We start from the raw sequence: 17,667 nt of genomic DNA on the forward strand, positions 1-17,667 counted from the left end.
GGAGGGTTTTCCGAGGATTCTTTGGGATTCACTTCGTATCTTCCACTACCAAGATCCACCCCAGTACACGGGACGCCAGTTCTCGGAGGATGGAATTAAGAAGAACAGAGTTAAGATGACCATTCCTCAGCACCCCACCTTGGAGTGGCCACCGATTGAGATCGAGGTGATTGGGTACCGTCTTGTGGATGCGTTTGAGAAAGCAGCTCTCAACGCTATCACCACTTTTTGTGAGCACCATCCCGAGGAGGTAGCAGCATATCCTATTGGTTTGTTTCCAGCAGTCAGTGCTGGCAATGCAGAGTGGCTGTTCAGGGTCACACACTTTGGGCACTTGATTGGAGATGTAGCGGATGAGACTATGGAGGCAGTAGTCAGATATATGAATGCTCAGTCGCACTACCAGATACTTCAGCAGCGACACATGGACCAGGTGATAGACTTGGCCCAGAGTTTTCAGCGAGGCCTACGTTTGAAGGATACTCAGATTCAGGGACTTCAGGATGCCGTTGCTGGGAGGGATCTGGCCATTGCACAGTTTGAGCATCAGGCTATGGAGCATGGTGCTGAGATAGAGCAGCGCAACATAGTTATTGGTTTTCTTCAGGGGCAGGTGAATGAGCTTCAAGCAGATTGGGCAGATGCTTTAGCACATGTTGGTATGCTCCAGGAGCAACTCGATGCCCCAGCTGAGCCTGCAGCAGCAGAGGAGGACCCAGAGGAGATTGAGGGAGTATCTGACTTAGATTCAGAGCACGCACTTGCTGAGCCTAACCCTCAGCCGGACGACTCTTCTTCCGGTAGTGCCTCTTCTGTGGGCAACCTCGACGACTTCTAGGCGTCTTAGACTTGTCCTAGATAGTTGTGTTCTCTTGTTGTAGCATATGTATATAGGGAAGATGTTATTGTAAAATAGCCTTAGGGAGGAGTACCACTTGTTGTATTATATGTGGTAAGGTTAAGCGATGTTAGGTTGTAAGAACAAGGCTGCTTTGGATGTAATATAAGTAGCGACTACCAGTTTGGAAATCATAATCTTTCTACTTAGCAAATCTCTTCATTTGTGCATTTTCACGCCGTTTGATGAATACAAGAGGTTGCAAATTTTTGTGGCATATGTGCTCATCAAATGTTAGCATGTTGAATCTATGAGACTAAATTTCAGTCCAACCCCTTCTATGATCTCTGTTGTTTAGCAACATAGCATATAGCAATGAAGAGAGAATTGATAGATTATGTTCTTTACCCGTTGCTCTCAGTTTTGAGTCTCTATACGATGGAGCATGAAGCTATCTAACAGCTGACCAGTTTTGATTTTTGAAGGTTGCACAGTTATGTGTTGGGCATATTGTGCTACGCCGCATCTAGTTAAATTTTGCTGATTTTGTTTTATCCTATGTATGATCATTGCACGTACCATTGATTTTGGAAGCGAGAAATATGTATCTAATGGATGTCTTCCATAATTACAGATGGTTGGTCATACACACGGAACGCCTGATGGCTTTGGTTGTGAAACTGGCAGTGGATCTCAGCAACCACCGCCACCCCCATCAAATCTGGCCGAGTTAATGGCCATGCAAACAGAGTTGCTTCGCCAGCTAGTCCAAGGGCAACAAAATCAGCCACGCCAACAGTATGGAGGACGGGAGGCACAACCAGCGGGTTACCAGGAATTCTTTGGTACCCAACCTCCGCTGTTCAGCAAAGCTGATGACCCATTGGATGCCGATGCTTGGCTCCGTACAATCATTTCCAAGTTTGCTTTGTTAGCAGTACCGTGTGTTGATGCAAATAAGGCCCCCTTTGCCGCCCAACAGCTTCGCGGTCCTACACGTATATGGTGGGATAATTATTGTGCGATGCAGCCTGCTGAACATATCATATCTTGGGAGGAATTCAGAACTGCATTCAGATCACATCATGTTCCGGATGGACTAATTGAAGGAAAGTTGAATGAATTCTTGGCTCTAGATCAGGGAACCCGCACTGTTCTTCAATATGCACAGACCTTCAATCATCTGTGCCAGTATGCGGGCCATCATGCTGATACTGATGCCAAGAAACGTGATCGTTTCCGTCGTGGCCTCAATACTAAGCTCAAGGAACGTTTAAACTTGGTTCAGCCCAGTACCTATAATGAGCTGGTGAATATGGCCATTACACAGGAAGATTGTATTGCTGCACATCGTGCTGAGAAAAAGCGGAAGGCACCAACGGGACCCTCGAGTGCCCAGCCACCGAGGTATCGCCTGGTGCAAAATACTCCACCCAGACCTCCACAAAGAAATGCCCCAGTGGGTAGATTTGTCTTTAGGCCGCCTCAGCAACAAGGAGGATTCAGACCTCCAGTGCCTCAGCAACAGCAACAGCAGCAATTTAGCCCAAGGCCGAATGCCCCACAATTCAATAGTGGGAATAGTAATAATCGATGTTTCAACTGCGGCAGTGCTTCTCATTTTGCCAAGAATTGTCCACAACCCAGAAGGAATAATCCAGGGCAAAACTCTAATCAGAACAACAACAACAACAACAACAACAACAACAACAACAACAACAACAAGGGCAAGGGCAAGAGGCAAATGGTGCAAGTCCGACAAGGGCGAGTTAACTTCACTACTCTTGCAGACCTTCCAGCAGGAGCACCAGTAATGACGGGTACTTTCTCTATCCACAATAAACCCGCAGTCATATTATTTGATTCTGGTGCAACGCATAGTTTTATAAGTGCCAAATTTGGAGCAAGATTAGGATTGGATTTTTGTCATACTAAGGGATCCTTTATGATAACAACCCCTGGTGGGAAGATAGCTTCCAATCAAATCACTAGATGTGTGCCAATTAAGCTGGGTAGCAAATTGATAAAGACAGACTTGATCTTGCTAAATTTGGAAGGCATGGATGTTATTCTAGGCGTGAATTGGATGACTACACATAAAGTACTATTAGATATCTCTTCCCGAGCTATCGAGATAGATTCACCACATCAAGGAGCCACCATACTCTATCTACCACAATGAGAGTACATTAACTCTTGTGCTTATGCCGCAAAAGAAATTAAACTTGAAGATATCCCTATTGTGTGGGAGTATGCGGATGTATTTCCAGATGATTTACCTGGGATGCCTCCTGATAGAGACATCGAGTTTGTTATCGAACTTCAACCCGGTACCGCCCCTATTTCTAAGAGGTCGTACCGAATGCCTCCAAATGAATTAGCAGAATTGAAAGTCCAACTCCAAGACCTTCTTGACAAAGGTTTTATACGTCCAAGTTCTTCACCCTGGGGATGTCCAGCCCTGTTTGTGAAGAAGAAAGACAATAGTTTGAGGCTATGTGTTGATTATCGACCACTCAATGCGGTCACTATTAAAAACAAGTATCATCTTCCCCGCATTGATATTCTGTTTGATCAGTTAGCTGGAGCTAAGGTTTTCTCTAAGATTGATCTTCGTTCTGGCTACCATCAAATAAAGATCAAGCCTTGTGATATTCCAAAGACTGCTTTCTCTACCAGATACGGACTATATGAATATTTGGTTATGTCTTTTGGTCTTACCAACGCCCCAGCATATTTTATGTACTTGATGAATTCAGTCTTCATGCCGGAGCTGGATAAATTCGTCGTGGTTTTCATTGACGATATCTTGATCTACTCCAAGAATGAAGAAGATCATGCTGAACATTTGCGTATCGTTCTTCAACGATTACGAGATCATCATCTTTATGCCAAATTCTCCAAGTGTGAGTTTTGGTTGGACAGTGTGAAATTCTTAGGTCACACTATCTCCAGTGATGGTATATCTGTTGATCCAACTAAAGTACAAGAAGTGATGGATTGGGAATCTCCTATTTCAGTTCATCAAATTCGCAGTTTTCTTGGTTTAGCTGGATATTATCGTCGGTTCATTACTGATTTCTCCAGAATAGCCAAGCCTATGACCGAGTTATTGAAGAAGGGAGTGAAGTTTGTTTGGAATGATAAGTGTGAGGAAGCTTTCCAAACTCTCAAAGCAAGATTAACTACCGCTCCAGTATTGTCTACACCGGACAGTACTAAACCTTTTGATGTCTATTGTGATGCTTCGGGTACGGGACTTGGTTGTGTGCTTATGCAGGACAACCGGGTTATTTCTTATGCATCAAGAGCTCTCCGGGATCATGAGAAGAATTATCCAACCCATGATCTGGAGTTAGCAGCTGTCATTCACGCTCTTAAGATGTGGAGACATCATCTTATGGGAACTCACTGTAATGTTTACACTGACCATAAGAGCCTCAAATATATCTTCACTCAAGCTGATCTCAACATGAGGCAGAGACGCTGGCTAGAGTTGATAAAGGAGTATGATCTAGAAGTGCACTATCATCCAGGAAAGGCTAATGTGGTTGCGGATGCACTCAGCCGCAAGTCACAATGCCATTGTCTATCTGTAGAACCATTCAATGAAACTTTATGCCAGGAAATGATGAAGTTAAACCTAGAAATGGTACCTCAAGGAAGTTTGAACCATATATCCCTTGAGCCTACACTTCATGATAGCATCATCATGGGGCAATTACATGATGAGGGTATCAAGGTCATCAAGGAAAAGTTATCACAAGGTGAACCAAAGTATAAATGTTTCCGAGTGGATCATAGAGGAGTTTTATGGTTTGAATCTCGACTAGTTGTCCCCAAGAATCATGAGCTTAGAAAACAAATCCTTGATGAAGCACATCTATCGAAGTTTTCGATTCATCCCGGTGGTACCAAGATGTACCATGATCTCAAACAAAATTTCTGGTGGACTCGAATGAAAAGAGAGATCGCCAGATATGTTTCTGAGTGTGATGTCTGTCAAAGAGTTAAAGCTAGTCATTTGAAAGTAGCTGGTACTCTCCAACCTTTATCTATTCCATCCTGGAAATGGGAGGACATCAGTATGGATTTTATCGTTGGTTTACCCACTACTCCTCATAAGCATGATTCTGTTTGGGTAATCGTTGATAGACTCACCAAGACCGCTCATTTTATTCCAGTACACACCACTTATTCTGCCAAGAAGTACGCAGAGATTTATCTCGATCAGATTGTTCGTTTACATGGTATTCCAAAGACGATTATTTCTGATCGTGGGCCTCAGTTTATAGCACGTTTCTGGGAGCAAATGCAGGAATCCCTTGGAACAAAATTAATTCGTAGTTCAGCTTATCATCCACAAACAGATGGGCAAACTGAACGAATCAATCAAATCCTTGAAGACATGTTGAGGGCATGTACTATTCAATATGGCAAGAACTGGGTTAAGTGCCTAGCACTGGCAGAGTTTTCTTACAATAACAGTTATCAATCCAGCTTGCAAATGGCACCATTTGAAGCATTATACGGTCGAAGGTGTCGAACTCCTTTGAATTGGTCACAAGCTGGAGAACGCAAAATTTTTGGGCCAGATTTAGTCTCTGAGGCAGAGGATCAAGTCAGAATTATCCAGGTTAATCTTAAAGCAGCTCAATCAAGACAGAAAAGTTATGCAGACAAAAGGAGAGATCCTTTACAATTCGAGGTAGGAGACTTTGTATATTTGCGAGTATCTCCTACTAAAGGTGTTCAACGCTTTGGCTTAAAAGGGAAGTTAGCACCCCGATATATCGGACCATTTGAAATTATCGAAACTTGTGGACCCGTTGCCTACCGACTTCGTCTTTCATCTCAGTTGGCTGCCATTCATGATGTCTTCCATGTATCACAACTTCGGAAGTGCACCAGGGTACCTACTGAAATCATTGAACCACAGGATATAGAGATTGAATCCGATCTATCTTATACGGAGTATCCAATCAAGATTCTTGACACAAAAGAAAGAAGTACTAGAAGGGAGAAAGTTAAAATGTACAAAATCCAGTGGAATCAACATACTGTAGAAGAAGCTACTTGGGAAACTGAAAATTTTCTCCAAAGAAACTTTCCCGACTTTCTTAGCACCAATCCAGGTACCAAGTCTTTGCATCCTTTTCTTCCTGTAATCTCGGGACGAGATTCCTTTTAGGGGGGAAGGCTGTAACACCCCGGGTGTTTGCACAGTAATTGTGTAGGTTTGCTATACATTATGTGCTTGATTTAAGTAAAAAGGATCTTTTTGTAATTATGAAAGGTTATATGTGTAATTATGATTTTATGCAAGGTCCTTTTTGCAGTTGTGTTGAATGGGTTGTGTAATTATAGTTTTAGTGGAGGGTGTTTGTGCAAAATTTCAGTGCATTTAATGCATGGTAGTCATTTTGCTTGTAAGTCTACATTTGAAGTGAAATTGCTTTGAAAAAGACAAATTTCCTGGAATTCAAAATCCCTTCAATGATTTTAATTTTAGCTCTTGAATCTTTGGTCAAATAAATTTTTGCACAACATCAAAGTTGTAGATCTTGAAAAGTTGAACAACTTTCATGTTGGGCACTTTTCCATTTGAGCTTTGGTTTAAAAGTTATTGCTTGTTTACAGAAAGGTCCCTGGAACTTTTGGAAATTGCAAAATCGCCCTTATCCCCTTCTTCCCCTCCCTGCTCTGCTTCCCGTCGCCGGCCACCGACAACGCCGCCATGGAGTGCCTTCCCGGCTTTCCCGGCCATTACTCCGCCGTGCGCTGGCGCCCACGCGTCGCGGACGAGCTCCTCCCCCTCCTGTTGCCTCGCGCTGGAGCTCCCTGGCCGTGCCACGCGCGCCGCCGAGTCCAGAAGCGCCCGCGCCGCCGCCACCTCGCCGTCGCGGTGGAGAGCCCGCTGCAGTGGCCGCCGTCCCCTTCTAGCGAGCGCCCGGGCCCTACAAATACCCCAGAAACCAATTCCTACCGCCCTTTTTCGCTCTCCTCGCTCCCACACCGCAGAACACCGCCGCCGCCCCGCTGGAACGCCGGCGAGCTCACCCCGCCGTGGAGCCGCCACCCCAGACCCGCTCCACCCCTACAGCCCCCACCCTTAGCACCGCCTCGACCTCGCGCAGCTCCCAGGCCACTTCCCCTCGCCCGAACCTCACCGGAGCTACCTCGCCGCCGTGCTCCGAGCCCGCAAGCCGCCGCTCGCCGTCGACACCCCACCTCCGACCGCCCTAGCCTCGATTCCAAGCACCCAGAGGTGCGCCTTGCACCCGTGAGGCTCACGCACCCCTCCACCCTCGCCGCCGGTGAGCCCCTCGCCGGGAAACGACCGGTCAACTGCCGCCTCCCCTCTCTGACCCGGCCCAGGGACCTCGGGTTGAAAGGAAAGAAAACCCAGGGGGTTATTTGATTAGGCTCAGACTCAGATGAATAGTGCCTTAGGGACTGCTTTGTAATATTTTTCAGTGAACTTTGAAATTCTAGATCAATTCATAGAAAATTCGTAAAATAGCAAATCTTGATGTTTTGGAATCCTTTTGAAGAGCTCTATGCAGTAGAACCATAATATGTTAGGCTTTAGTTGCAAGTTTTTGCTGTATAAATGGTTTTGTGTCACTAGATAAATAAATACTAGATGTATAGTCTTTTTCTTATCTGATGCTTGAAAGCTGATATTGCTATGAAATTTTGGTGGTAGTTTACTCATGTAACACTAGCTTTGATATAAAAATTTCATGGTTATTTCTCTTGTGTAACTATTTATTTGTTTTAATCTTTGTTTAGTACACTTTATTTATGGTAAATAGTTTCTGTTTGTAATAAATCATGATTTTATTTTGGCATGTTCTTTTTGAGTAGGTTAGCTTGTCCAGGAAGTTTAAGCTTCAGTTCATGGCTAGAACAGGATTTAAAATTGAATCTTGTTAAACTGGTGTCTGTTTTGTTTAATTTATCTGAATTAATTCCGTGTATATAAAATCATGAAAAATTCACAGTAGCTAGATCATCCCTGTGTAGATCTCCTGTTAAATTTTGAGCTTCTGTTTTGCTCTAGTTTGATCTGTATAATTCAAGCTTGTGCTAGGTGTTGCCTGCATAAATGATTTTTTGTGATTAAATGGTTAAATGTCTTGGCATGATTTTTACAGGGTAGATTACTTTGTTCACGTTCTGTTTAGTGTAATTTTGGTAGATTTTATTACTTTTTGTACTCTGATTTGTTGTTTTATTTACAAACCATGACTTAATTGTATAGGAAAATCACCACCACTCATTTTATGAAGTTAGTTAACTTCTTTTGTGCTGTTGATCATGATGCCTTGTGTAGTTAAGTGTGTTATTTAACTACTCTATAAACGATTGCCCATGTTTGTTTATAATGTTGTTCTTGCATTACATATAGACACGACTGCCTTATCGGACGGGACGTACGAGCTGATCCCGGAATCTGACGGAGGTGATCTAGAAGCTCAAGTAAACACTGCGGAACTAACTGAAGCCCCGGACCAAAGTTCGGAAGAGCCTAGAGCTGAAATAGTTAGCAACTACCGAGAAGGCAAGCCCCGGACATAACCTATATTTCAAATTATTATCATTTACTGTTATTACTTACTTGTGCATTTACAGTTCTTAGGATTTGAATTGAAACCCTAGATGCATGATCCTAGGAACCTATGTACTGAACACTAGACTTGAGTTCGAGTAATTGCTAAGCTTATAGGAACGGTAAAAGTCGAGTGATTGCCTGTCACTCGCGAGCTTTATAGGAATTGCTTGTTTACTTTCTGTTATCAATATAAGGACGACGGACGGGGTTGTGTTCGAGATCATGTCCTATGTGAGACCCCGTCTGTGTTGATGAACTTGCTAAGGTCGCGGTGTGTGGTAGTGCTGGTTAAGTTTTTGAAAGTACTAGTCACATGCCGTAAATATGGTACGCGGCAAGCCTAGTAGCCGATTGGACCGGGGAGTGGATATACCTCCCACTCTCTCAGTAGGGATAGGTTTTATTATATGTTGCGCAACACTACGACTTCTAGGGACAAGGTTCGGCCTTGGAGCCCTGTAGTCGGGGAGAGTGGCACTATCCACAAGCCGGAAAGAAAGGTTAACGGTTGTTTGGGAATGACCCGACGGTATTCCAGACGTGTGTGCTAGGTTACCCTTGCAAGGTTGAATTTCGATTCAGAATCGTCCGCCTCTCACGATGAAATGAGACTGCTTGATCTCTTTGCCACACAGAGTAATAAGAGCAACAATATTCTTATTAATCTTGATGTTTGCTTAGAAGTTCCACCATGATTGGTTAGTAGATGCTTACATAGAATGGTTAATCAACTAGAATCTTGAAGCTAAAACTTGAAAGTAAGGACCTACTCTTTATTGCTTTTCAGCAAAGGAAAACCAGAGCCTTACAAAGCCTTGCATAGTCTAGCTAAGGTGGGCTACTCTTACCCGTTGTCGGTTAAGTCTTGCTGAGTATTAGAATACTCAGCCTTGCTGTTGAAACTCTTTTTCAGGTATGAGTTTTGAGGATCAGATCGCTAGCTTAACCTATCCTTGCTCATTGCCTCCTGGCTGGTCCGTAGAATGGGATACGTCTTCGGCCGGCAATGACTATGACGAGTGATACCAAGCTTGGGCTAGCTTGGTATACTTTTGGCGACGTGTTGTAGTCATCGTGTTTCATCTTCCGCTGTTTAGACTCTGAACTTATAACCATGGCTTGTATAACTGTTTTACTTAAGTTGGCTTTGTAATAAGGTTTTCAACTGGTTTGTAATCATTACTATGCCTGTGTTGTAAAAATTGTGGTTGTAATTTCTCTGGACTCGCCTTCGTGCGGGGTATGCTTGTTCGATCCAAGAATCGGTGGTTGTATCGGGACGCTACCCGACAGACCAAAAATTGTTCCGTTTGAAGTGCGTTTAAGCTAATGTTGCCTTTAGGGTGATGGTTTACGCACTTGAGCCGGGATAATTTAGGCGGTTCTGCCACACTACCTCTCACACATTCTTGCTTGGGTTTCCATTAGATTTTGGCTCAAGTTTGGTTTCAAGAAACCTCTCTCTCTCTCTCATTTCTTTGCTGCAAGATTGATCACATATTTGGAGGAACAACTCTTGGGTAAGAATTTCATTTTAATTTCGCTAACATAACCCGAACTGAGTTGTTCTCATTCGTTCTTGTTCGCTCGTGTTGCAAGCATGAAGGGTGTAGGTCGGAAACTTTCTGGAGCTATCAAGAAGATGACAGGGTCAAACTCATCTCGTTCACGGGGTGGGTCGAGCTCCCGTCATTCCCCCGAACCTACACCAACGCCAACCACGATGGACTATGAGCAAGACGAACAAGAGGAACAAGGAGCAAGCTGAAGAACCGCAAGCCGAGGACATGGAAATAGATGAAGATGATGCACCGTACCTCGACTTGCAAGACGACTGCGAGCGTCAAGCTTACGCCATGATCAAGAATCGAAGCTTTGGTCATACCAGAGCCTTCGATCCGGACCTTCTCGAAAAAACAAGTATGGACGTTGACTTCGCTCGTGTTTGGCATGTGGTTGGATGGGATGGTTTTGTGCCCGTTGAGGAGAATGGTTCTCGTCTCCTCACCATCTAGTTTCTTTGCACTCTTCGGGAGGTGGACGATGGTGTTTCTTTCCAACTTTATGGAGTTGAATGCTATTTTAATTGGAGAAATTTCAGTCACCTCCATGGTTTTAGCGCACGCTTTCTGATTTCCCTTGCAAAAGCTTGCCGCGGTTTTGATCGACATGAGTTTTGGGGTTTGATATCGGGTCAAGTTGTTCATGGCAAGTTTGCACCTCGGTGCAATGACATTCAAAACCCAACTCTTCGTTTGATGCACAAGTGGGTGGCTATCACTCTCTTTCCAATAGATGATCCCCGACCAGTGCGGAACGATGAGTTGATGATATTATACGCCATGGTCAACAAAATCCGAATCTCCCCCGCGCAAGCAATGGTTAAGCAATGGCTCACAAATTTTCGGAAGACGGGTCCTATTAAATGCACTTCTTTGGTTACCCGCATCGCATCAAACATGGGAATCTTAGATGGGAACCCCGTTCCCTTCATTGAGGAGCCCCGTCCTATGATTGATGAGGCGTACTTGGTTCAAGGCCACACGCTCAAGAAAGGCCCGGATGACTCCTTGATTTTCTTTTCGCTTGGTTATGCAAATGAAATCCCGTTGCCAAATGCGGGGTATCATTTGTATAACTGTCGTTCGCTAACCATCCCTCTTGTTCCACAAGAGGAGAGCCGCCGGCATAGTGTTTCTGGTCTTGATGGAAGGGTTACAAGAAGCAAGGCCAAAAGGGAGGAGTTCATGCAGCAGCAACCTCAGCCTCAACCACAGCAATATGAGGCTGGAGGTTCGTCATGGCAGAGTGCCAGCTCCACCGACTGGGCACGACAGGCCTCAGGGCACCGGTCCACCAGTTCCAGCTCCAGCGGACCCCCATGACGTACTGCTTCGTCCAGAGGTTTTGCCACTCTAACTCGGCAGTTGGGCGAGCTGAACATGCGCACCACCAACATCGACGAGTCGCTGGGCTAGCACATCGAGTCAACTCAAAACTGCCAGCGATACACAGGTGAGAGGATCCGCAATCTGGAGCAGCAATAGCAGCAATCCTAGGAGGAGTGGAGGGCCTACTACCGTTGGGCTGGGTTTAATCCCAACTACTAGAGCTTGATTTGTACCTTGTCACCCTAGGTTGCAAACCCAAACTAGAGATAGTTGTAGCATGACATAGGGCTCTCTTGTGTTACTAATTAAATTTTTCTAGTTTTTGTGATTTTAGTTTTAAACCGCCCATTCACCCCCCTCTAGTCGGTGTTCTTGATCCTATAGTGTGTCGCATGGTTTCATGCCTGTCATAAACCTCTTTTTCCACTACCTGTTATGTCTATTATGATCCAAGCTCAAGGGCAAATGAAGGCCCACTTCTCCAAGCCATCTAGGGAGCGGCAACTCCCAAGAGTAACAAGTCGATGACGCTTGCTTGAAGTTTGCCTAGTGCCACAAAGCTCAAACTCTTGATGCAATGCACTAGGATGCTCTCACACTCTCAAAGATGCAACTCTAAGCAAGGAAGTGTGAGAGAGGGGAAGCTCAGCTCTAATGTATCAAGTATGCAGTCCAAATGGCCAAGAGAGCCTCCACAAGGCCGGGCATTGAGTATATACAGAGATCCCCTCAAAAACTAGCCGTTACAATCTTTTCTGCGTAATCGCAGACCGTCCGCAGTTCAAAAACCGGACTGTCCGCCCTTATAAACCAGTGAGTCGGAGTGCAATGATTGTGTGTCAGAACTAGTCGTTACAGCCCTGGCGGACCGTCCGCGTCCAAGGGGCGGACCGTCCGCGGTTATGGGTTCCAACCCACCAGACACAGAAATTGTCTCCGGACGTTTTCAAAAATGACTGACGGATAGTCCGTGCCCCAGGGGCGGGCTGTCCGCCGTTCAACCTAAATTTCCACTGGAGACATAAAACGTCTCTGGACGTTTTCTCAAGAGACCCGCGGACTGTCTGCTCCCTGTAGCTTGACTGTCCGCAGTTCAATTTCTCCGCGCTTGAGACAGGAGTGCCTCTGGACAAAAATGAGTTAGAGGGACGGACCGTCCGCCCACCTGGGCCGGACCGTCCGCCCTACAACTATCAAGCCATCTAGAGACAAAACAAGTCTCTGATCGTTTTTCAAATGTATGGCAGACCGTCCGCCCACCTAGGCCGGACTGTCCGCACTTGGGCAGTCAGCACTCAAACTGTTGATCCATTTTTCAAACTTTTCAAAACAAAGTCAACCCTCATACATGTAACTAGACATTTTGAGCAAAATAGCACTAGAGACCCATCAAGCACGAGTGCAAAGACCCCTCTTGATGGAACGGCTATCTATCCAACAAATCTGGTCATATTTCATCCACTAAACACCTTATGACCGGTAAAATTGCAAAAGGCCTACAATATACCTTTGTCTTGAGCCCAAACTTTGCACATCAACTCCAAACGTTCCATGATCATCCTTTGAACCTCATTCATCTATGGACTATCCTATGCATATCATCTCAAATGTAATTGTTAGTCCATAACCATTGTCATTAATTACCAAAACTCGAATTAGGGGCCTAGATGCTTTCACACACCCAGCCTAACCATCATATCATCACAACCGAGCTGTTGCTTGGGCATTGATGTCTCACATGGTTTGATGAAAATCATGAGAAACATAACTATACAGCACAAGCTCAAGGTCATCATATGTTACTCAGCAAGAAAACTAGGTAAAAATTAATATCATCACAGGCATTCGCAAAAAAAGAAATCAAATTTACTAACTACATTAACATCTATATATCTAACTATATTGTTTTGCTAATGAGCACTCATTTGCTAATTTACTAACTAGATGTGCTAACTAAATGGATTCAGACTAAAATTAAACTAAACAAATAATTAAACTACCTAAATTATCCAATTTATATATTACTCGGCAAACGGCATATCTCTTTCTTTATTTTTTTCAAAAAAAAGTTTGCCGAGTGCATATGTCCCCTAAACTCGGTAAAGGACTTTTTCAATCCAAATTTTTTTCCTTTCAACTCCCACCACTATTTCATGTTTGCATAACTTTGAGACAATTTTTACATTGCCAAAATGGCTAAACATTCAAATTTTAAGATTCCATGAGAAAAACTTGTTATTTCATGCGTTTCATTCTCAAATTCAAATTATATTTTATAAAGTATTTCCAAACCGTGTTAAAGTAAATTTGATTGAATGTATTTTAAATACCTTGCAAAGATCACTGACAATTCATGTTTAATCATTTTATGCGAAAAAATTTATTATTTCATACGTTCGAAACTCAACTTCAATTTAAATCAAGTTATTAGTTTAGATCAAGTATTTGACAAAATTTGATTGAATGCATTTTAAATAACTTGCCAAATTGACTCAACTATTTAAATTTCATGATTTTATGCGAAAAAACCTATTATTTCATGCGTCTCCATCTCAAATTCAAACTTAAAACATTGATAAATCAATGTTAATTTTTTAAGTGCAAAAAATATAAAAAAATTTAAAACTGACTCAAAAAGTAACCAAAAATACACAGGGCACATATTTGGTTGTTAGTTATCTATACAAAAAGTTTCGCAGTGAAAACTCAAAGCGACTGTCATTTCGACTACAAATCCTGTCAAATACTTCGCATCTCTCTGAAACTTCTTAGATCCTCGGGTTTGTAAGCAGCGTACGTTATTACTTGTCCAAAATACTGTTAATTTTTTTCACACTCTCCCAGTATGATAACATGATATTTCAACATGTCCCATGATTTTTAGACATAATTTGCTATTTTTTACTTTTTCCGAACGTCCGGGCACAGGTTTGCAGTCCAGTTTCGTGATCAAGATGTATCAAATTTGAATTTCTTTCCCCGATACATCTTAGTTTTTGATTCAATAACATGAATATCACTTTCCCTTTCAATTATTTTGAAATTTCGACCCACTTGCAATTCATATTTCATTTTGACCAATAATTTCCCGTAAACAAAATAAAATGCCAGAATATAGTAAACCAATTGATAAAGGTATCATATATCACCAGAGAATAACTTTTCAAATTAGAGGAGAGTAGAAAAAATTTGAAATTCAAAATGTATTAAAAACAAACTTTGTCGAGTGCAACAAATAAGACACTCGGCAAAGCATACTTTACCAAGTGCTGCAATTATGGCACTCGGCAAAGCTGGCTTTGCTGAGTGCTAGCAAAAGGCACTCGGCAAAGTTCTTGCTTTGCCGAGTGCCGTACGTGCCGCATTTGGCAAATTCTAACGGCTGTTAGGGCTTTCACGGCCGGCGTGTGTGGCGGGCACATGCGCCGACTTTGCCCTGTGCCTTTCCTATGGCACTGTCCAAAGAGGAGGTATGCCGAGTGCCACATATTGGTCTTGTGCTAGCACTCGGCAAAAAGGATATATATATCGTGTACCCCTTGTTTGCCGAGTGCCTGAGGGCCGACGCTCGGCAAAGAGCTTGTTTGGCGAGTGCCAGTGGTTTGGCACTCGGCAAACCTGGTGGCACACAGCACACCCTCGGTTTCCTGTATTGGTAATGAAATTCCCAACGGCTAACCTTCAGGAACTTGACGCTAGGAGTCCATGGTCCGGAAAGGTCACTCTTTCTGTTCCTGACGGTTATCCAAAAAGTGGGATAGTTTGTCTTTTAAAATTATTCTTTTCTTTCATGCATGTGTTGTAATTTAAATTGTAATTTTACGGTGCCAAAATTGACATCATACCATGTGTTACCAAAAAAATACCAGCATTTTGTGATTATCATAGTAGTTTACAAGCATCAATACCTCTCAGGGTATGAGTGACAATGCATCAAAATAATTCAGAGCCTAAGGCCGCACTAGGTAAGAACCACGTCGGCGACGAGCAAGGTCCCGCCCCGGTGACAACGTACTCAAACAAGACCACCCGGTCATCCATGGAGTACACACCCCAGGTGTTGCCGTCGTCTCGGATGCACGAGGAGCAGTACCGCTTCTTGTCGACGAAGTATATACAGTTGCTCCTGCAGCCCTCCGTCTCCGACGAGCGCACCGAGAACGACGACAGGGGGCTTACAAAGAGCGCCCGGTCGCCAGCCAGCTTCTTCACCTCCGTCCAGCACTGGCCCTCCACGTCCAGCCGGTACACCTCGAAGCCAACGATGGAGAGGTGCTCAGTGATGTTGTGATGGCAGAACGGGATCCCTCTGTGTTCCATGGTGGAGGCGAGCACTCGCCGGACGAAGAGGACCTCCCCGTCTGATTCGAGCATGTGACTCGTGGCCGTCGTTGCGAGGGTAGGGAACTGCTCGAGCAGGCACGCCACCGGAAGCTTCTCTATGACAACCGGCGGCGGCGCGGTGGCGTCGATCAAGGACACCTGCCCGTCCCTGTCCAATATGTAGAAGCGGCCGTTACAATTGACCACTGACACGATGCCGTCGGTCCGATGCGCCGCCGCCGCCACGGTCCGCTTCGACCACTCCTCGCCGCCACCAGCCCGCCACCAGAGCACGAGCTCGTCAGTGCCAATGCAGATGAAGGAGTCAGCAGCACCACCTGCGGCGGCAATAACCGGGTCCCGACGTAGCCTATCGACGTCGAGTCTCCACCGTGCACCGGTGATCGGGTTGACGAGTTGGACGCCGGTGTCGCACCAGCACCAATTCGCGAAGGCCAGCCAGCCACTCGGCATGGCGCCGACGCAGCGGAGGCCGTTGGTGTCCGCCAAGCGCACGCGGTTCGGGATCACCACTGCCGGTGGGCCCCCGTAGTCCATCGGGACGGAGACCGAGACGACGACCCCGCGGCGGTCGGACTTGTTGTCCGGCGGCAGGTACACGAACAGGTGGGGGACAGGCCTCGCAATCCGCTCGGAGATGGCGGCCGCCCAGGACTTGCAGACGGTGGCGAGACGCACCGATGCGAGCGGGCTGATGCTGTAGAGGATCTTCTCGGTGAGGTGGAGAGGGAGCTCGACGACAGGGCCGCCTGCGCCGGCCTCGCCGCTTACCTTGCCGCTCCTGGCACCACAGGCGTCGGTGCCCGAGCTTGACATGGCGGCGGCCTTGCCTCCTATCGGCTGCATCACTAGCAATGGCAACATAGAAACTCTGTGGCACGAACCCCAGTTCCTTCTCCCGGATCCTGCGAGAATAGATCGTATTTCTTTTTAGCAAACTGGCAGAGCTCTGCCTTTCATTTATAATAGGAGAGAAAGTTTATGTGCAGAGAAAGCAGGGGGGGTTAACTTACACCCAATATCATCTGTGTCTTTTGTCAAGAAAGACACGACAAACACACAAAGGAATTCAAGGCACCGTACCAGCTCGTCAAGACGATAGATGACCTACTATCTTGTATTGCTGATGAAGCTGTAGCTTGGTTTCAGGTGGGTCACATCTAGATTCGGCTATTAGTGGCTTACTCCATTCGGATCACCTAATGGCTAATAAACATTAGATAACTACACTTACATCTCCAACAGTTCTTTATTTTTTTTCGTCCCAAAACTTGTTGTTTGTCAAGTCTAGGGAGAGGAAAAAATATCTATCTCCAAGAGTTCCCTATTTTTCCTCCCAAAAATAAAAAAAATGGCCCCACAATGAATAACAAATCATTGGACACAATCGAGTGAAGACCAACAGCAGAACAATGTCCAACGCCCCCATGGCCGCAAGTAGGGGTGCAAATTGGTGACATTTAGGTGCACCTCCAACCCTCTTTAGTTCAAAATTTTGTACTAGTTTTTTTCAAATTGAGATATGGTTTTGGAGAATTAGTACCAAATTTTAAACTAGAGAGGGTTAGAGGGGCACCTAATGATTACCCATTGGCACCCCTAGCCGCAAGGCACAGGGCCAGTGCAGGGTAGCGCCAGCAGGCGCCCATGGCCAACGGCCATAGCCAACAATCAACGCAGGGCACAGGCCAAGTGCCGCAGCAGGCCGCCTTTGCCCAGCCCCAGCAGAACGCCCATGGCCAACGCTGGCCGGCGCAAACCCTAGGCCGGCGCAAATCTTACAAGCCGGATTGAAAAAACCGTTCTTGAATCTTGCCCTAGGCCGGCGGCGCCCTGCTTTTCGCGACGACCTTGCTGCGAAGAAGACCAGGCGCGGCGCCAAGAAGTGCGGGACAACAGGCGCCGGCAGAAAACTCTGTGGCGGGAAGAGGGATTGGGAATCACGGTGTGGTGCCTATATTTGAGCATAAAGATGG

The 17,667-nt window shown here is 45.2% G+C and overlaps 1 protein-coding gene across 1 annotated transcript; it reads right to left on the reverse strand.

Moving 5' to 3' along the window:
• Positions 1 to 15,280: 15,280 nt before the first annotated feature.
• Positions 15,281 to 16,537, reverse strand: LOC120653364. Its single transcript, XM_039931122.1, has one exon. It carries the CDS (start codon positions 16,535 to 16,537, stop codon positions 15,281 to 15,283), a length of 1,257 nt encoding a protein of 418 aa, XP_039787056.1.
• Between the last annotated feature and the right edge of the window lie 1,130 nt (positions 16,538 to 17,667).

Source organism: Panicum virgatum, chromosome 1N (assembly GCF_016808335.1).
Source record: "Panicum virgatum strain AP13 chromosome 1N, P.virgatum_v5, whole genome shotgun sequence".
Classification (NCBI taxonomy): Eukaryota; Viridiplantae; Streptophyta; class Magnoliopsida; order Poales; family Poaceae; genus Panicum; species Panicum virgatum.